Source organism: Rhinopithecus roxellana, chromosome 10 (assembly GCF_007565055.1).
Source record: "Rhinopithecus roxellana isolate Shanxi Qingling chromosome 10, ASM756505v1, whole genome shotgun sequence".
Classification (NCBI taxonomy): Eukaryota; Metazoa; Chordata; class Mammalia; order Primates; family Cercopithecidae; genus Rhinopithecus; species Rhinopithecus roxellana.
In genome coordinates, this window is record NC_044558.1 from 65,340,207 (window position 1) to 65,361,642 (window position 21,436).

Consider the following 21,436-nt stretch of genomic DNA (forward strand, 5'->3'; position numbering starts at 1 on the left):
GTACCTCTTTAGTGTGAGAGACTGGGTATACTCTTCATTGTGTATTTTACTTTTTGACATTTGTGCCAAATTACTTCCTATTAAAATAAGATCATTTGATTGCATAAGCGCATCACATTTGTTAAATTTGAATTAGACTATTTCATTGTTGTCTTTTTTTTTCTGAATATCATGCCTATGTGCAGATAATTTTGACAGTTGTACACAATTGGTCTTCAGTCCAAAATACAGTGCAAATTCACAAAATAGTTATTTTTTTCTTTAGGTTAATGTCCCCAAAATGAAACATAAGCCAACCAGGCAACAGAAGAAAGTAGCAAAAGGCTATTCCTCCCCAGAACCTGACATCCAAGACTCCTCTGGAAGTGAAGGTAAAAATATTTATTGCAGACTAATGAGAGTCTAATTTTTTTTAATTACTACACAATTTGATATGAATGTGGTTTTTCATATTAACTCAAGAAGTTATATGATTTGGTTGGGGCAGGATTGAGGTACAAAAGCGATTCTAGATCATAGATAAGTTGTGAGACAAGGACACAAGGTAAAGAAACAGAAAATGAAAAAGGGGAGACATCTAAATAAAAACCACACTCTAGGCCGGGCGTGGTGGCTCACGCCTGTAATCACAGTACTTTGGGAGGCCAAGGTGGGCAGATCACTTGAGGCCAAGAGTTCAAGAACAACCTGGCCCACATGGCGAAACCCCATCTCTACTAAAAATAGGAAAAAATTAGCCAGGTGCGGTGGTGCACACCTGTAATCCCAGCTACTTGGGAGCGTGAGGCATGAGAATTGCTTGAACCCGGGAGGGAGAAGATGCACTGAGCCGAGATCGCACTACTGCACTCCAGCCTGGGTGACAAAGTGAGACCCTGTCTCAAAAAAAAAAAAAAAAAAAAAAAAAGAACATACTCTAGGTAATAGCTACCTCTTATGCCTTGTTAACCTCTGAAAAATTGTTGATGGTTCCCTAGATTGAATTCAGAAGCATTTTTTGAGCTCTGAGCTCACTTCCATGCTTCAAAAATGTTTTTCATTTCCAGAATATATTACTGTAGTGTTGGGAAGTGACAGACAATAAAAATACAAAACTTAGGAACTGCTAGATTAAATTGTACTCCATTCTTATTCGAGTCAGATAATGTGTAAACTATCTTGAACTACATTGAGATATAATCATGAAAGGATTAAAGTGATGTTTGTGACATTATGACAAAAAAAAAAGAAAAAAAACTTTAAGCCATAATCTCTACTGAGTTTACACTGAACTACGGAGCCCATTTTAACCTATAAAGATAACACTAGAGGTGAATAAATGGTAGATTACTAAGAAATTAGATGACAAGCGATAACCAGTTTAAAGGAGAGGGAGCTGAATTCAATTCGAGGGAAAGTTCTTAGAATTCTGATGAATTATTAGGATTTCTAATGGATTGTAGCAGTCTAGGCTTGGGGAGTGGGGTGAGGTAACATACTAGAGTAGTTAGAGGAATGAAACAAATAAGGGTTTAAAAGCAGGAGTCACATGGCATCCCAGTGTGTTAGAAGAGAGTATTGGTTGTATTATTGTTATTCCCATTTTACGAGAAAAGAAACTGAGACACAAGTTAACCTGCCTAAGGTCACATACCCCATAAGTAGGTATATGTATGTTATATATGCAGATTTTTTGGCTCCTTAATTCACTCTGTCATCCACTTTACTATATTACTATAACGTATCATCAGACATTTACTGAGTAATTAATATGTGCCAGACTGTATGTTAAATACACCTTATAACAACCCTGTGAAGTCTGGTATTATTATCCCTATTTTTAAAGTGAGAAAGCTGAGACTTGTAGAGAGGTTAAGTAGGATCTGAACAAAAATGGAAAGGAAGGAATGCATTTGAGAGGGAATTTGGAAAAACGTATACAGCTTGCTGATTGGCAGTAAAAATTTGCAGAAGTGTCGAAAGGGATTTAAAGTTTGGGTAACTAAACACTAACAATAAAATATTGAAAAAAGGGCTCAAGAAGCTGACTTCTTCAGAGGTAGGCAAATGGGCAAGGAACAGAAAAGAGTAATACCTTCTTCAAGTTAATATATATTTTCTAATGAATTATTTCTGTTTTTAATTAGTTAAAAAATAAAACTGGTGCCATCCAAAATTCAACTGATGTGTAGTCATTTAAATATATTTGTAGTGTTCTAGTGTTGCAATGATGTGTTTGAAACTTCAAAAGTGCAGAGTATTCATATTACTATGCTAATCTCTAGGCTACAAAAACAAATGCCCAGGAAAATTTTTATTACATGAGAAACATTAAATTGAACTGTAGATTATAGTTTCAACTTCATTCTAAATGTCTTTTTAGCTCAATCAGTAAAACCAAGTACAAGAAGAAAGAAAGGAATAGAACTGGGAGACATTCAGAGTTCCATCGAATCTATAAAACAAACACAGGAAGAAATTAAAAGGTAATATACTAACAGTGACTATTCCTTTGAGACCAAGGAGTAGTTAAGAATCCTGTTATGTGGGAAATCATATGCAAACTTCATATTTTTATAACATGTAGCTAAGCTAAAATAGAATGTTAGTGTCTATCACCTGATGTTTGACACTTAACGAAATTCCTCCATCACTAAAATACTTGGGAAGGGAGAAGAGGTTGTTTTTTCTCTGTGAGGGTAGAATTGGAATCACTTTATTTACTCCTGTAGCATGCTAGGAATGTAGCTGGGTTGCCTGTGGAGGTGGGGTTGTTTCTGAGAAAGTCAGTTAACAAAGGCCTCTATAGTCCCTTCTGTGCATGGCTATTATTTCATTGGAATGCATCAGTTGAAATATTGAAATGCATCCATAACAGTGGGTAAATATTCACTCTCTGAGCCCTTAAGTATTCCTCTTTGCAGTCTCAGACCCCTCCCCCAGCCCCTACATACCACCCCATTACCCAGCAACTAAAAATTATTAACATTAAATGCTCTGTGACTGTATAATATCAAATTGTGGGCTCTGTGCCAACATTTCTGGCAAATCATTATAAAATTTGTTGTTGCTTATTTTTGTAGAAATATTATGGCTCTTCGAAATCATTTAGTTTCAAGCACACCTGCCACAGATTATTTTCTGCAACAAAAAGACTACTTCATCATTTTCCTCCTGATATTGCTTCAAGTCATAATAAACTTCATGTTCAAGTAGAAGTTCTCTGCCATTGAATCAGTGAACTAGAAAGATCTGATTTGGCCTGGGACCAGTGTTCAAGTTGGTTTGGTCTTTATTAAAAATCACAATATTCCGAAAACAAAAAACCTAGGAGATAAATGTAGAGGTATTGACTTTTCGTATCTTTTATCTTCACACTGAAACAAGAGCTATCCTATTTGATTATTAAAGTGAGCTATGTGTTAAGTGCCAGGACATTTCTAGCTTTTGTGAGAATGTGTCTACATGTGAGTATAATAAACCCACATGAATACACAATTGTCTCTTATGTACTCTTACCTGACAGTAGTCTTTGTATTCTATAGTATGTTCTAAGATATAATGTTAACATTGTTCATAACAAAAAATGCTATCAATCTCATAAATATATGTAATCTATTTTCTTCATAAAACAGGCACAAAACTTTTATCAGTAAGGAATTACAGATTGAGAAATGATGGAAAAATAGACATAATTAATTCAATACACGACTGTTAAAATCATTTGCAAAGCACTCAGCTCAGTTGTCTTCTTAGAAGGAAAGAAAAAGTATGAATAGTCAAAATGAATACACTGAGAGAGATAAATGGCAAATTGCTTTTTTAAAAGTTTACATAAGATTTTTTTTAACCCCTAGAATTTAATATTTATAGATCCAGGTAAATATATATACTTTTGTTTACATCAGTATAAAAACACTGGTGTGCAACTACTTGGATTGATTATAATACCACCTGAAGCACTTGCTGAAAAAAATGTGGTCAAAATTGATTGCTGTCCTTTTTTTCTTATTTTTGTTTTTCTTAAGTCAGCTGGTTCATAACATAGGCCAAATTCTAGAGATGTTTGTAGGGCATTTGAAGTGCTGATAATTCATGTTTTTTCATTATGAAAACTTATTTTAGCTTTAGACTCTAATATGTTCAGTGAATAAGCAGGATACAAAAAATTATTACCAGTATTTTACTTCAAAAACCAAAAAGAGAAAGGCAATAAGAAAAGACACTGTGTGGTGGCCTTTATGTGTACATTAAAATTGGTTTTTGTAAAACGTGCAATAAGTTGAGTATTTACGAAGAGTATCAAGTTCTGAAGCTTAATTTTTTATTATCCTCCCTCTTCTTAGTAGCTTCTTTCTGTGGCAAAACCACAATTCTTTAAGATTCCTATTGTTCAGGCTAAGGCAAACTAAGTTTTTTTTGTTTCTTCAGTTTAATATTTTGACTTTGTGTTTTTACAGAAATACGTATATTCCTCGAAAGCAATTTTTGCCAAGGTAGTTAGGTTTAGGAATATGTTGTTCTAAAATATGTCTTAGAATCCTGAAAGTATAGATTTTGAAATGTTTTTTAATGAAAATGAAGGTCAGAGAGAATAATCCCCCCCACCACATTTGCCTTTCAGTAGGAGGAGGCTGTGAAATGGTAAAATTACAATCATTTATGCCATGATAAATACAAGGGTTGATTGGTAAATTATGAAAATCAAAATGATAAAAAGAGCCTGCTTTTTTCCCTAATCAATATAGCTATCTCAAGTATCCTTAGGTTTCTATGAAGAACCATTTCCCATGTTTTGTTGGCAAAATAATGCTGTATTCCATATGTACATGTGACAGGATGTTTTAAATTGATAAAAGCATAAATATACCCAGTGTTTTCATGACATTAGAACAAATGGATTTTTGGTTATATTTTGTATTTGTCAATATAATTTTTGTATTCACATTCTGTTACACTCTGCCTATTCGTTGATATATGATATTCTGTAAATATTGTACAGTTTCATCTTTTTTATGGTTTAGTTAATTACCTACAACTTGATTGGCTTATCACAAAAATCATTTCATCATTAAACCTTGTTAACATTTTTTTTATTGGTGACCCACCTCTTAGGACTTTGGTCTTATCCACGTGTATGTTGTTTTCATTTGGTCCAAATAATATTTTATTTGTATGTGTATCTTCTAAGACTAAATAGGTAGTTATGTTCTTTATTTTTAAAATTTCTTTTTAGAGCAAATGTTACGGGTTCTTACCCAAAGAGTCAAAAACTATTTCTTAAGAAAGAGCAGGGTTATTCATGACTGTTCCTTATACACTAAAAGCATGCATCTAATCTAATAGTCCTCTTATGCTTTTAGTTGTATGTGTTTCTTTCTATGAACTGAACACAAAACTCAGGAATTGGTGGCTTAATTTTAGATCAGTGCTTGTACTAGACTTAGTTATATGAATCTTTAAAACACATAATTACTAACTTTGTAGCCATATATGTAATTGACTTTGAATGTTATTTGCCTGAAATTAATCTTCCTTCACACATGGATTCATAATGTGATTTACGGTTCCCAGTTGTCTGAGAGCCTCATGAGGGTTTCTAGGATTTATGACCTTATGACCAGTTTTTATCATTTATCCAAATGTTATTTTCCTACATGAAAATTTAATTGAGTAATAATTATTCACATGTGCATTTACTTTTTAGCTGTTAAATGTACTATGCCATCATCCACCATTTAGTAAGACGTAGCTGGCCCAGGACATGTAAAAAAAAAAAAACAATAAATAGAGCATGTGAAATGTTAAGTTACAGCAATAGATATTTTACTTATATTTCATGTTAGTACTTTTTTGTTTTATATCAGTTATAAAGGTACAGTGTACTCTTTGTCACAGCTCAGTTGGTAACTGCATTCCATTGAAAAGTTGGCCTTGTAAAATACAACTCTCATTTAATATTCATGCTTTTGTGCCTTTAAGAAAATATTTTTGTCATTTTTTTTGTGTTACAGAACTATAATATGATTCAAGGTGTTTATAAGCTTAATTGTCATAAAAGGGTCATTTCTGTGTGTCACTTTATTTCTTTTTATATAGCTATATTTAAACAATAATGCTATCTTTTATAAGGGTTTGTCTATTTACCTATTCTTTACTCAGACGTTGATGTAGACTTGTCAGATTATTCTGAGTATTGTTAACAGTGCCTTTTCGATGGATTTCACACTTTTTGGCTGTCAACTTGTGCCATATACACACAAAATTTTGTGGAAGGCAGTTTTAACTTTTTGAAGAATATCTGTCAAAATTTAAGAAAACAAACGTATAAAAGTCCATTTTTTCCAGTGTTTAGCATTTCTAGTAAGCAGTGAGGTTCTGTTTGACATACAGTGATGATGGCATTATTGATAAGCCATACATGAGACTGCAGATTATATTGAATCATATTAAATGTACAGAAATAAAATATTAGATTTATATCAAATTTTCCAATTTGAACGAGTGGGGAAAATCCCACAGAAATCGGTAAGTTTACATTTCAGTTTCTATCTTATTTGACTAAGTGGAAATAGATTCTTTAAAATGTATAACCTGCCATTATGTAATTTGGTTTCATTTTATTCTACCTGTTGTGTGTTTAGTATATTTAATTTACTTTTTGTTACTCTTTACATACTGTTTACTTTTATTACAGTTTTTAATTGAAGATGGACTGTTAAAATTGTATAGGACCAGTGTCTTATTAATATGATTAATATATTTACAAGAGCCACACGAAACCCATGACAAAATGAATGTGAATATTCTTTCTAAAAATTTAGAAAATTTTATCTTTTTGCATTTATGTAAAGTTATTTGTTTTACAATATCAAAATTTTTCATTTAAAGAAAAAAATGTCATGAAACATTTGAATTGACGAGCCACAGAACTTCAGTTGAAATTTTTTTCACTTTTTAGCATGCTAAATATACATCTGAGTTTAAATATTCTGTTTAATGGCCATTTATAAATACAAGCACTACCACTGGTCAGTTTTGTGTGATAGAATAAAAATATGTTACCTGCAGTGTAAGTACAGCACACTGTCAAATTCTTTTCCTTAAGGTGCACAGTAAATGTACAGATAGTTATAGGCTACTGTTTTGTAATGTACATTTCTAATCTATTATTCCTAACCTATTATAACTGTTTGCAGAGAGAAAAGAATTGAATTTTTCTAATAATCTGTAAAATTATGCTAACTTCTACAAGTAGGCTTCTAAATAAAATTTTTAAAAAGAGCAAATGGTGATCAAGTGACTTTTAATACAATATGGTGACTAAATTCATGCTAATTTGTTTTAATCCCCCCTTTTAGGGGGATAGGGATAGCTGCAAAGGATGGCAAAGGACTTGAAAGGTATTCAACAGTGGGAATCCCTGAAGTATGCTTTGCTTGGTGCTTTATATTCATTCTTCTCGAATCCTCTATGAGAACCTTAAGAGGAAGTTAGCCAGATTTTATACATGAAGACGCTGAGGCTCAGAGAGGTTGAATGTCTCCAAAAGCTACAGAGTAAGAGTGGTAGCCCACTCTTACTTTAAGAGTAAAAGCACAAGTTTGAATCTCTAGCTCCATGGTACAGTTAAATAGAACTCTAATAGCACTTCACTTCTAAATGTCAGGAATATAATCCACTGCTTGAATCTATATTGAGTAACATAACCCCTTTGTTATGAGTAGCACCAGAAAAAAACCCTACTATTAAACATACACAAAACCCATATGAAAGGGTTTTTTTTACACCCCCCCACCCCCACCCCGCCTCAGATCACCTCACCTATTAGTCCATACCAAGTCAACATCAGATGAGTTCCGAGGCATCATTCCTCTCTGGTTTTCCCCCACCCTCCTTTCTTCCCATTCTTGCTCTCTGCTCAGGGTCCAATTGCTTCTGGCTGTCATTTGGTTTGGTTTGATTAATTGGGGAGAAAAAGATGGGAGGGCCTGCCGGTTCCTCCTATCTTGTTCATAGCAATAAGGATTAAGGAAAACGGGCCCCTCATTGTCCAACCTCAGTGAAATATCTACAAGGTCATTTTCTTGCTAATACTGGCATGTTTCTACTCTAGATGATGTATGTTGTGCTGTTATGCTAGTTGAATCTTCTGCATCTCACAGAATATCACTTGTGGGAATAATAAACCAGGAGAGTGGTGACCTACCACAGTAATTTGGTGGGTGTCTGAACCAGAGCAATTCCATCTTGAATAGGAGCTGGGTAAAATGAGGCTAAGATCTACTAGGCTGCATTCCCAGATGATTAAGGCATTCTAAGTCACAGGATGAGATAGGAGGTTGGCACAAGATACAGGTCACAAAGACCTTGCTGATAAAACAGGTTGCAGTAAAGCTGGCTAAAACCCACCAAAACCAAGATGGCCACGAGAGTGACCTCTGGTTTTCCTCACTGCTACACTCCCATCAGTGCCATGACAGTTTACAAATGTCATGGCAATGTCAGGAAGTTACGCTATATGGTCTAAAAAGGGGAAGCGTGAATAATTCACCCCTAACATGTTTAGCATATCATCAAGAAATAACCATAAAAATGGGCAACCAGCAGCCCTTGGGGCTGCTCTGCCTGTGGAGTAACCATTATTTTACTCTTAATAAACTTGCTTTCACTTTATGGACTCGCCCTGAATTCATTCTTGCATGAGATCCAAGAACCCTCTCTTGGGGTCTGGATTGGGACCCTTTTCCTGAAACAGGTGTAATATAAATATTTGAATGTTGAGTGCTAACTATGCCAGGCACTATGCAAAGTGTTTAGTGAACATTCTCCAGACCTCAAAACCTTTTGAGATTTTTATTTTATATATATTATCTCCATTGGTTTTTTTGGCAGGGATTGTTTTGTTTTGAGACAAGGTCTTGCTCTGTCGCCCAGACGAGTGCAGTGGTGCGATCTCTGCTCACTGCAACCTCCCTTCCCGACTTCAAGCGATTCTTATGCCTCAGCCTCCAGAGTAGCTGGGATTACAAGCATGCACTACCATGCCCAGCTAATTTTTGTATTTTTAATAGAGACGGGATTTCGCTATGTTGGCCATGCTGGTCTTGAACTCTTGGCTTCCTGTGATCGCCTGCCTGGGCCTCCCAAAGTGCTGGAATTACAGCCATGAGCCACCACACCAGGCCCATTGTTTTTAAAGATGAGAAAAGCAGAGGTCAAAGAGGATACTTGGTGAATGCCACAGGTAAGGAAATGACAGAGCAAACCCAGGTCTGAATCCAAAGCCCATAATCTCAAGTGCCTGTGTTTTAGGCCAAGCAAGGTGGCTCATGCCTGTAACCCTAAAATTTTAGAAGGCCAAGTCTGGAGGATCACTTGAGGCCAGGAATTCAAGATCAGCCTGGGCAACATAGGGAGACCCTGTCGCTATTAAAAAAGAAAATAACCAGGTGTAGTGAGGCACAAAGCGACTTGAAGGCTAAGATAGGAGGATCACGAGCTCAGGAATGCGGAGCTGCCGTGAGCTATGATGGCGCCACTGCACTCCAGCCTGGGTGGCAGAGTGAGACCGCGTCTCTTTAAAAAAACAAAACAAAAAGTTGTAATATAAGAGACAGTATTTTCTGTCTTTGGATTATATACAATAATCCTTGGCCATGTGTTTCAAAGCATACTGTTGATCACCAACGTGACTAGTGGATTTAAATCTTCACATTGGCCTGGTGCGGTGGCTCATGCCTGTAATCCCAACACTCTGAAAGGCCCTGGCAGGTGGATCATCCGGGTCAGGAGTTCGAAACCAGCCTGGTCAACATGGTGACATCCCCATCTCTACTAAAAATACAAATATTGGCCGGGCACAGTGGCGTATGCCTGTAATCCCAGCTACTTGGGAGGCTGAGGCACTGGAATCGCTTGAACCCGGGAGACGGAGGTTGCAGTCAGCCAAGTCTGCGCCACTGCACTCCAGCCTGGGCGACAGAGAGAGACTCCATCTCAAAAAATAAATAAGTAAATGGAATCTTCACATCATTTCTGCTTAATATCTCTGTGGTGTCTAGAGTTTTATTGTGATACCTGAGTCAAGGAAATGTGGTAAAGCCTCTGCAGCGGACATAAAGCCTGCAATTCATGGCTGTAGCTAGGCTCTCCTCACCTGTCCTGCGTCTACAAATTATTTCCGTGACGGTAAGGAGAGCAATTCGTGGGGAATGTGGACAGAACATGCGTGAATCCAAGGCAGAGGTTTTGCCCCGGAACAAGCAGCTTCTGGCAGGGGATGAAAGCCAGCTGAGTTCCAACCGGGGTGCCCTCTCCTTCGCGCAGGCCCCAATACCGTGCTGACTTCGGAAGCAAGTTTCTCGGGAGACTAAGGGATTTGGGGGCAGCGGACGCCACTGGAGGGAAATGAATTCACCTAGGGAGTCGGGGAAGGGCTTAGGGTTGCCGCTCCTGGCACAGCTGCTGGAAATCCTAGTCTTTTTATCTGTCTTCGCAGACAAGGGGCCAGCTCACACCACCTGGCAAAGCTGCAGGGCTTTTCCACCAAGCGGACAGAAGGGCAGCCCTCTCGCCCAACCAAGAAGCCGTGTTACCCCAGCTTCGGCACCTGGCTTCCGGGTTTTCTCCCCGCCTATTCCGTTTCCGGCCGTTCCCGCCCCTTTTTTTTGGTCGGCCTCGGTGTACTGCAAGCTGGCTAAAAAGGGGAAGCGGCCCAGATGCTAAGTTCTGAGGCCGCCGCAGGGTCTGTGAAGGCGGCGTTGCAGGTGGCCGAGGTGCTGGAAGCCATCGTAAGCTGCTGCGTGGGGCCCGAGGGACGGCAGGTTTTGTGTACGAAGCCGACTGGCGAGGTGCTTCTCAGCCGGAATGGAGGCCGCCTCCTGGAGGCGCTACACTTACAGCATCCCATAGCCAGGTACCCGCGTCCCACACGCTAGCCCGTAGCTGGGCACACCAGGCAGCCTCTGTGGACCTCTTGTCCCATCCTGAGGCTATACGTACTTGGAAAGACTGACCTCGGGTGAAACCGCTGTCTACTCGGAATTAGAGCCCTGCCCAAGGGAACACTCCTTTACCCCAAATCTTATCAACTCCCAAGCCACTTCTCCCCACTCCACCCAACCGTAGAATCTGGGAATAGAGCAGAATTTTTTCCAAGAAAGGAAAAAACTAAGGATGTATCAAAGGAACAATATTCTCATTTTATACTTATGGCTGTGTAAACATGGTTTTAATTTAAGATGTGGGAAACCAGCCTTCTGAAAATGAGTTGCTTTCTTTCTTTTTTGTACAGGATGATAGTGGACTGTGTTTCCAGTCATCTCAAAAAAACAGGAGATGGTGCAAAAACATTTATTATCTTTCTTTGCCATTTGCTTAGAGGACTTCATGCAATCACAGACAGAGAAAAGGATCCTTTGATGTATGGAAACATTCAAACCCATGGAAGGCATTGGAAAAATTGTTGTCAGTGGAAATTTATTTCCCAGGCTCTCGTAACTTTTCAGACACAAATATTAGACGGTATTATGGACCAGTACCTAAGTAGACACTTTTTGTCTATCTTTTCATCTGCTAAAGAAAGAACATTGTGTAGGAGCTCTTTAGAGTTGCTCTTAGAAGCATACTTTTGTGGAAGAGTGGGACGAAATAATCACAAATTTATTTTACAGTTGATGTGTGACTACTTTTTCAAGTGTATGACTTGTAAAAGTGGGATTGATGTATTTGAGTTAGTGGATGACTATTTTGTAGAGTTGAATGTTGGTGTCACTGGCCTTCCTGTTTCAGATTCCAGGATCATAGCTGGTCTTGTGCTTCAGAAAGATTTTTCTGTGTACTGCCCAGCAGATGGTGACATACAAATGGTGATAGTAACAGAAACCATTCAGCCTCTTTTTTCCACTTCTGGGTCAGAGTTTATTCTAAATTCAGAAGCACAGTTTCAAACATCTCAATTTTGGATTATGGAAAAGACAAAAGCAATAATGAAACATCTACGTAGTCAGAATGTAAAATTGCTCCTATCTAGTGTGAAACAACCAGATTTAGTTATTTATTATGCAGGGGTGAATGGCATATCAGTGGTTGAGTGTTTATCATCAGAAGAAGTTTCTCTTATCCGGAGGATCATTGATCCTTCTCCATTTGTACCACCACAGGCCTTTTCACAGTGTGAAATATCTAACACTGCTTTGGTGAAATTTTGTAAACCTCTCATCCTTAGATCCAAAAGGTATGTTCATCTTGGCTTGATTGGCACGTGTACATTTATACCACACTGTGTAGTTCTTTGTGGACCAGTGCAGGGTCTCATTGAACAACATGAGGATGCTTTACATGGAGCATTTAAAATGCTTCGGCAATTATTTAAAGACCTTGATCTAAATTACATGACACAAACCAGTGACCAAAATGGCACTTCGAGTCTTTTTATTTATAAGAACAGTGGAGAAAGTTATCAAGCACCAGATACTGGTAAGGGCTCAATACAAAGGCCTTATCAGGACACAGTTGTAGAGAACAAAGATGAATTGGAAAAAACTCAAACATATTTAAAAGTACATTCTAATTTGGTAATTTCAGATGTAGAATTAGAAACATATATTCCATATTCAACCCCAACAGATACATTCCAAACAGATGAAACGCTGAAATGTTTGTCTTTGGAAAGAAACAGGCTAACTGATGATTATGAACCATTACTCAAAAACAATTCCACTGCTTATTCAACAAGAGGAAAGAATAGAATAGACATTTCTTATGAAAATTTACAAGCCACAAATATTACTGGAAAGGGAAGCATGTTACCAGTGAGTTGTAAGTTACAGAATATGGGTACTTCCCAGAGTTACCTTTCCTCATCTATGCCAGCTGGTTGTGTTTTGCCAGTAGGTGGTAATTTTGAGATCTTGTTACATTACTATCTTCTCAACTATGCCAAAAAATGCCATCAATCAGAAGAAACCGTGGTTAGTATGATAATAGCTAATGCACTTTTAGGCATTCCCAGAGCCCTTTATAAATCTAAAACAGGAAAGTACAGCTTTCCACATATATATATAAGAGCTGTCCATGCACTGCAAACCAATCAACCCTTGGTAAGCAGTCAGACAGGTTTGGAATCAGTAACAGGTAAATACCAGCTACTAACTTCAGTTCTTCAGTGTTTGACAAAAATATTAACCATTGACTTGGTAATCACTGTTAAGAGACACCCTCAGAAAGTTCACAATCAAGATTCAGAAGATGAACTATAACATCAGAAGTTTTTAACCAAACTTTTCATCTAACTCAAGCCAAGTAAAGCAGGCATGTGACCACCGATGCTAAAGTCAGTTCAGTCTGCTTAGGAAAATAGCGTAACTTTAAAAGTCTTTAGAAGAAAGGCACTAAGGTCACCAGACCAGATGCAAATATTAAATTACTTTATGGAACAAATCTAGAGGGGAAGCCAAGATTTGGCTAAGTGGGTCTGTTTGTTCCCTATTTTATGCCTCTGTGTCTCAGCTCTGTGTTAGCTTATGTGTCTAGTGGAGGGTATTTCTTTGTAGCTCCTTTTTCTTCTTCTGTTTTTTTTTCACTCCAGCCCTCCTTCATTGTTATGTGTTTAGTTCATAGAATCATTTAACTTCTGATTCAGGTAGGCTTATTCTAATTGTTTTTAATATTGAATACATTACTTGCATTAATTTTCCCTACTCATACTTTGTAAAGCAGTGAATAAAAGGCTCAAATTATTTTTTTGAAAAGCATAAAATTAGCAGTGAGTAAAAGGCTCAAATTTTTTTTCAAAAAGCATAAAATTAATTTTTACTTTTATGTGGTCATTGGTTTATTGCCACCTTGGATAGATTTTCACCTTCGATATACCTTTGAATATATGTTATCTGAAATATAACTATGCATTGTGAACTCTTTCATTTCTGTAGTAAAAGGTTAATACTAGAAAGGATATATAATTAATACTATCATTTTCTCCTGACCCCAAGAGCTTATAAGGATATTTCATGTATTTACTGGTTTTTCTTGTATTTGGTGCATAGCCAGAGTTCCACAGTAACAAATAATTTGACAGTTTTTATTTCTAATGTTTGTTTTATTTTTTATTTTTATTTCTAATTTATTTCATTTACAAATGTTCATATTTTAAAAGCTTATCAATGTAAATAACATTATGCATCTTGTCATGGACAAGGACAGTGTCTTCTACCTTTATCAGTTCTCTGTAATAGCCAAAACAGTGCTATATTTACTCCAAGTATTCAGAAGTGCTTGTTGAATAAAACAGTGTTATCTTTAATTCATTCCTCCAATTACATGTTTCCAATTTACTTATTCAACAGATTCTTACTTGGGTTGGGATTGAACTTAGGAAAACTGAAGAAAAAAACTTTCATTACAGTTGAAAAAGTGGTGACTAATGTATTTTAAAAACTATAATATCACGATCTTTTATATTAAATATAATTCTGGTTTTTTAAACATTTATGCTATATGATGCATTATTTTGTTTCTGTGAATATGGAGAGAATAAATTAGCTCTTTTGCTTATTCATGGGTGAATGAACTTACTTTAAAATTGCTGCATAATTTTTTTCTTTTTTTTTTAAATTGGTTTTCAGGTCATTTGGTCACTTTCCTTTTTTTGTGGTTGTGTTAAACACTCCTCCATTACTGTAAGCATTTAATGACCTCCAGGCATGCCCAGTGCTTTGCATATAATAGGTATAAATAGTCACTAGTCCAGGAACGGGGGAACCCTGTTGTGAAGTGAAACTGAGTCTTTGTATGTTTGGCACTTGGTCTAATATCTTACACACAATAGATTCCTGTTGAGGACCTATTTGTTGAATGAATTAGTCATTTGGTCCTCATAGATGGGATTATAATTTCTATAAACTTTCATGGGCAAAGGACTTCTCTACACAAAGTAATCCTTTTTCTTTTCATTAAAAGAAACCCCTCAGAAATAGTGGTAAAACTTTCATGGATTTATCCTTATTTACAGAATGACACTAGAGAGTTTACATCACTGAGTTAGATAGGAAAGCACTTTTAAAAATGTAATTACATTATACTTATACCCTCTACCACAAAGGATGTGAAATGACCTGCAATAAGAACAGACCACCCCCACCCAAGAAAAGGAACAGACAAAATTACAGTAAAATCTGAATGAAATTTAAAAATCAAGACCAAGGAAAATGTAAAGACAAGTTAAAATCAAGATCATGTTTCTATTTTGTACTGCTGCATAATGAATAATCCCAAAACTTAGTTTTTTGAATTATTATGTTATTTACTTGTGATTCTGGGGGTTGACTGGGCTTAACTGGACAATTTCCGCTGTATTCTTTTGTTTAGCCGTCATAAGTATCACCTGAGGTTCAAGGGAGACGAATGCAGGCCCCACCACTCAGTGGGAACAGTGTCAGTGTCACATCATAAGAGCATGTGGGATGGGATATATTGAAGCAGCTATCTTTGGAAAATACAATCTGCTGCACCATGGGAGGGAAAAGACAAATACGCATTAACTTGTCAGCTGCGTTTCTTTTTATTATTAAGTTACATGTCGATCCACCTCCCACAAACACATTTTCTTCAATAATCATTATAGACCTTCTTATTTTTTCTCCTTGGGCCAGCATGAGCCATTTTTATTTTCAAAGCAATAGACACTAAATAGTTAAACTTGAACATCCTTGAACTGGTTCAGCCGGGGATGCTATTTAATCATGTTGTACAGGAATTGCCATGTTATCCACATTTCAGACTAAAAGGGAAGGGGAAGAAGAATGCAGTTTGAGCTTGAACTTTTATCAGAAATTGCCCGTCCCCTCCCAAAAGAAGTAGAATATGTCTTTCCCATCATCGTAGCTTAGCAGAGAAAACAAAAACTACAGCTTACAAACCATGTATATGTATGTATATATAGTTATTAATTGCCACTTTGTCATAGCAAAAGATTGCTAACAGCCTGAAAGCTAGATGGATTCACAAAGAGAGGCAATGATTTGGAGGGGTGGGGGTGTCTCCTACCAATCAGGAGGAGGTAGGAAGATTTCTCAATGTCATTTTGATTTTTGAACCAATTGAATATTACCTATACAAAAATGAAATAAAATTTTAAAATAGATCTAGTGCGAGCATATAGAGAATACTCTCCAAATAGTAATTAAGTAATAAGGACCCTGATCTAAGGAAATGCAAGATCAGTGTGGAAGAAAAACTATGTGAGAGACACCCTGACAAATAAGTAGAACTTTGACAATAAAAGATATACACCTAAAGAAAAGGAATATTCTCTTAGCTACACCTGGCTTAGGATTGTTTCACCAGTTCTTGAAATATGAGAACATCCTCACTTGGCAGGGCAAAGAGATGTGAGCTATGGAAGAGTGCCAGCAAGCAGTGCTTCATTCTCTGGGAATTTCCACAGTGCAGGGTCTGGCTCTCCCTTATGCAGACTCACCATCAGATTTTTGTCAGCACACTGATTATGGCTTTGTCTCAGGGGCTAACTCGCACGAAGCTTGTGAATGTGATAAATTTATTTACAGTGAGAACTCTCCCAGGAACTAGAATGTTCCAAGTCCATATGGCCAATCTTTCCTTTGTGTGTGGACCTCTATGGGAAGTCAAACAATAATCAGGTGCTTGCTCAGTAAGCATAGAATCAGAACAAGAGAAATCAAATGAAATATGTGGTCTTCTTTCCAGTCCATTCATGCTCCAGTTCCCCATGGCATAGTCCTGGCCTCCCTCTACCTACAGTTGCTTCCTAGGAGAGCCTATCCTTCCATGATGGCTTGGGTGCCAATAGATGCTGATAATCCCAAATTATATATTTCCAGCCTAGACCTCTTTGAATTCTCAACTCATTTATCCACCTGCCAACACAGTCTCCACTTGGACGCTCACCCTTAACATGCCCAAACTAGAATTGCTATTTCCCATATCCTAACCCTAGCCCTCCCACTGTCGTCCCATGTCTGTTAATGGTATCACCCACCTCCCACCTGCTCAGGACAAAAACCTAAGATGCACATTGACTTGTCTTCATGCTCCACAACCAATTTATCAGCAAATCCTGCTGGCTTCAAATGCAAAATAGGTTTCAGATCCACCCATTTCTCACCATTGCCATTCCAGCCCAAACCACTTCATCTCACATGCACTAGCTCATAATGGTCTTACAGTTCTCTAGAGTGATTCACCCCAACTTTATTTAAAAATTTAAACCCACAAAAAAGTTGAAAGAGTACAATGAAACCTTCATCTAGATTCGCCTATTAACACTTTACCCCCTTTGTGCGTATACACACATGCACACACACACATTTTACTGAACCAATTGAAAGTAAGTTGTAGAAAGCATTATACTTTATCTTTCAGTACCTCAGTATGTTTCCTATGAATAAGAAGTTTCCCCTACATGACTGATTCTTTTGAAATGCAAATCATGGCATGTTCCCCTGCTCAAAGTCCTCCAACGATTTTCCCTCACACAGAATGCAATCCAAATTTGTCATAATCTACAAGGCTTAGCATGACCTGACCCCCACCTATTCCTTAGATCTCATAGTCTACCAGTCTCCCTCTAGCTTACATTCCACCAGTTTACACTTACTGTCTCTGGATAGGTAACACCACATTGAAATCCCCAAATCTTACAGGCTTAAAACAATACAGTCAGGCATGGTGGTGTGTGCCGGTAGTCTCAGCTACTCAAGAGGCTGAAGCAGGAGGATCTCTTGAGCCCAGGAGTTTTGAGTCCAACCTAGGCAACAAAGCGAGAGCCCATTTCCAAACAAAACAAAACAAAAACAACCACAATACAAATAGCTGTTACTCAAATTACATGTCTACTAGAAGACAACTGGTGATTCTGTTTCCTTCCTTACTGCTAGATCTAGGCTGATGGAGCAGCCACTATCGCGCATTGGTGATCGTTGATCGTACCAGAGAGGAAAAAGAGCTCTAGAGCGTTTTACATTGGTTCTGTCTGTAAATGGAACATATTATTTTCGCTTATGACTCTGTCCAGAACTAGTCACAGAGTCCTATAGACATCCACAGAAGAACCAGTGGTGCAATCCTATCTTATGCCCAGAAGGACGGAGAACCAGAACATTTGGCAAACAACACACACAAACGCCAAACTGGCCTTTCTGTTCCCTGAATACACAAGTTTCTTCCAACCTCTGAACTTGCCACTTCCTGTTCTGTCAGCTTAGAACTCTTCTTTAACTCTGATCTCTGTATGGCTCTCTTCCTCACTTTAGGCAGCTATCTCTGCTTAAATATCACATTCTTAGAGGTGCCTTTCTTGACACCCAATCTAAAATAATACCTTATTTCCTCCCCAAAACCTCCCTCCTTCACTATATCTTCCCACCTTGTTAAGCATTTTTTGAAGCACAAACCTGATGTCATTGGTATATGGTTTATTTTTTAATTGACTGCCTTTCCCACCAGAGTATAAACATGAGGATTTTGACTTATTCGCCTCCGTATCTCCGGCATGTAGGCTAATGCCTGAGGTAGTAAGGACTCAATAAAGTTCAGTGAGTAAATGAAGAAATTAATAGGTCTAGACCAGTTGAAAAGCCTGATTAAAGCTGCCTTTCCCTGAGCAGTAATTGGATGGATCCAATTTGCCTCAATGACTCCATTTATGTATACTTCCAATGCTACTTAAATTCTGATGGACACAGCTTTTTTAAAATACCAGCTTACTGCAGAGTCCCACCAGTTTTGAAACCATTCTGTCTTCTACAGGGACTTAGCATGTCTCTGTTGCTAAACTATTATTTGTTAATTTCAAAGAGTATCTCTCTGTAAGAAATTTTATTTCCAAATTTTTGCCAGAAGCATCACTGTAGTCCCATGTATTGTTGGCATATTGTGGTTGAATCATGCTTTGCTCAGGTTAATGGTATGGTAAAATATGCATAATTCTTACAGTCTCTGTCATTCACAACCAGTTTTTTGGAAGCTTATATTTAGCAACAAGGAAAAGAGGTGGGGGATCCTCATCCCTGCCATCACCAATTGCAGATCTTATTATAAAGAGATATCTGGGTAAGAACCTCCCTGATCACTGCAGCCAATGTTCTTGTGCCTCGACTAAATACACCTACTTACTGACTGGGTGTGTTCCATGAGCTACTCATGGGGTTTCTCATTATGAACTCCATTGTCTGTGTTCTAATGTAGGGAAATCTTGGCCGCAACAAGAGAAATGTCTGTTTTCTTTAAGCAGGGAGCTCCCATGGTATATTTAGTCATCATACATTTCTGAAGACTACATTTATGCAAACTTCCTGAGAGTTCACTTGTTTTTTCTTCACAATTTACAAATCTTTTTTGTACTGAATAAACTCCCATACTGAATTCTTCTAATTTGTATTATGTGTCTTGCAATTTAATTTGCAATGTTAGTCTTAATAATTAGTTTGACGTTCTTACCCAATCTTCCAGATAGTAATTCCTACATGAGCATTAACCAGTGATAACTTGGGCATGAATTGAGAAGGGAGTTGTCTAATGTGCTCCTTGAAAATACTTTGTTGGTTATTTGAGGGAATAAATTTCGATTATTTGCAATATTTTACTCTAACCCTTTTGAGAAATGAGAGACAGAGAGAGAGAGAGATCTTTTATGTATGTATCAAAGGAAATAGAATGAACTGCATAGCTATAACAAAAGAGGGACATTTTACAGATTGTGTTTATTTTCTATGCTTTGAAGCATGGTGTAGTGAAAAAAACACAGTCTTTGAAGTCAAACAGATCAGTGTTGCCATCCTGGCTCTACCAGTTACCTTGTGTAACTTTGGACAAGTTACTAAATACTTCTGCCTTTATTTCCTCTTCTGTGAAATGGCAATAATAGTACCTACCTTATATACCTATGGTGAAGATTTAATGAAGATATAAGAAGTGTATGATGGTTAATACTGAGTATCAACTTGATTGGATTGAGGGATACAAAGTGTGGATCCTGGGTGTGTCTGTGAGGGTGTTGCCAAAAGAGATTCACATTTGAGTCAGTGGGCTGGGGAAGGCAGACCCATCCTTAATCTGGTGGGCACCATCTAATCAGCTCCCAGCAAATGTAAAGCAGGCAGAAAAATGTGAAAAGGAGAGACGGGCCCGGACTCCCAGCCTCCATCTTTCTGTCATGCTGGATGCTTCCTACCCTTGAGCATCAGACTCCAAGTTCTTCAGTTTTGGGACTCGGACTGGCTCTCCTTGCTCCTCAGCTTACAGACAGCCTATTGTGGGACCTTGTGACTGTGTAAGTCAATATTTAATGAATTCCCATATATATGTGTGTGTGTGTGTGTGTGTATAAAACTCCCCTTTATATCTATATCTATTCGTATATATCTCTCTATATGTATAATCTCCTATTAGTTCTGTCCCTCTTAGAGAACTCTAATACAAAGTGCCTTGCACAATGCCTGCCACATTATTAAGAGCTTAATATTAGCTTTATTTCTTCCTTTGGTTGACTATACTTTTTTAACTTTACCCCCCTTCCTCCAGTCTTTCAGTTATACTAGCTATTCTGAGTCCTAAGTGTAGCATCATGGGAATAGGAGAAACTTTTGAGATCCATGCCAGCATGGACTGTGGATGTTACAGTTGTCACAGAAATGTGTTTTTGCAGACTGTATTTTCCTCCATATTTCCCTTGCCACATGGTCTTCTTAACAGTATGACCTAGACACTCCTCCCATAGAGCAGTGGAGTCTATGTCCCCTTCTGTTAAACCTGAACGAGCGCTTGAGACAGCCTTGCCCAATTAGACTCTAATGAAAGTGATACTGTATAATTTAGATTATGAATGGGAATATTGAACCTCCTGAATCTCTTGACTTCTTACTTTTGGAACCCAACCACCATGCTGTAAGTAAGCTCAAGCAGCCCAAGGAGAGGCCCACGTAGAGAGGAACCAAGGTCCCAATTCACAGTCCTGGCAAAATTTCCAACCAATATCCAAGCACCAAATTTCTAGTCATTTGAGTGAGTCTTTGAAGTGGCTCCCCCAACACCCAGAATATAGGTTTTCTTCATGTGAGTTCTGCCTATCCCCACCTAAAATAATTATATTAGTACAAGAAGAAAACTTTCCTGTTATATTTTAAGAATTTGATCTTATGAGTAAGTCAGCAAGTATGTTATTCAGCTGGAATGCACAGATAGAGCAGCACATGTTGTCAAAACATTGACGTACTTCTGATTTGGTTTTGTAAATAGCTACTGTCTTGAGCCTCCCAAGTGCCACCATCCTTTCCCACATCTTTTCCTGCCATCCTGGCCTTACAGCCCCTCTCCCCAGACCCTGTGGGCTACCCCACAACTCAGGTTAATGCCTGGCTCAATAGAGGGACTTCCAGGGATTCTGCCTCAGTTCTTTGGTGTCCACTCTGATGAGGTA

At 37.8% G+C, this 21,436-nt stretch overlaps 2 protein-coding genes across 13 annotated transcripts in view; both read left to right on the plus strand.

Annotated features, from left to right (window-relative positions):
• Positions 1-7,268, plus strand: part of OSBPL8 (oxysterol binding protein like 8) — a 211,942-nt gene extending 204,674 nt beyond the window's left edge. For 10 of the 12 annotated variants that reach the window (XM_030938780.1, XM_010362632.2, XM_030938782.1 and 7 more), the window contains 3 exons: positions 266-371; positions 2,363-2,465; positions 3,063-7,263. In XM_030938780.1, coding sequence (XP_030794640.1) covers positions 266-371; positions 2,363-2,465; positions 3,063-3,195 — 342 coding nt within the window. In that variant the 3' untranslated portion in view covers positions 3,196-7,263. Of the gene's footprint in view, positions 1-265; positions 372-2,362; positions 2,466-3,062 lie in introns of all 12 variants that reach the window. The other 2 variants (XM_030938778.1, XM_010362636.2) reach the window with 1 other exon arrangement.
• Positions 7,269-9,919: 2,651 nt separating this feature from the next.
• Positions 9,920-14,551, plus strand: BBS10 (Bardet-Biedl syndrome 10). Its single transcript, XM_010362638.2, has 2 exons — positions 9,920-10,897; positions 11,276-14,551. Exons 1-2 carry the CDS (start codon positions 10,701-10,703, stop codon positions 13,239-13,241), a joined length of 2,163 nt encoding a protein of 720 aa, XP_010360940.1. The 5' UTR covers positions 9,920-10,700; the 3' UTR covers positions 13,242-14,551.
• Positions 14,552-21,436: the final 6,885 nt, after the last annotated feature.

What these genes read in the sequence shown, in the direction of transcription:
- BBS10 (XM_010362638.2), top strand. Translation starts at nt 10,701, where the DNA reads ATGCTAAGTTCTGAGGCCGCCGCAGGGTCTGTGAAGGCGGCGTTGCAG. An exon ending in TTACAGCATCCCATAGCCAG is followed by an intron (nt 10,898 to 11,275) that starts GTACCCGCGTCC and finishes TTTTTTGTACAG; the next exon opens with GATGATAGTGGACTGTGTTT.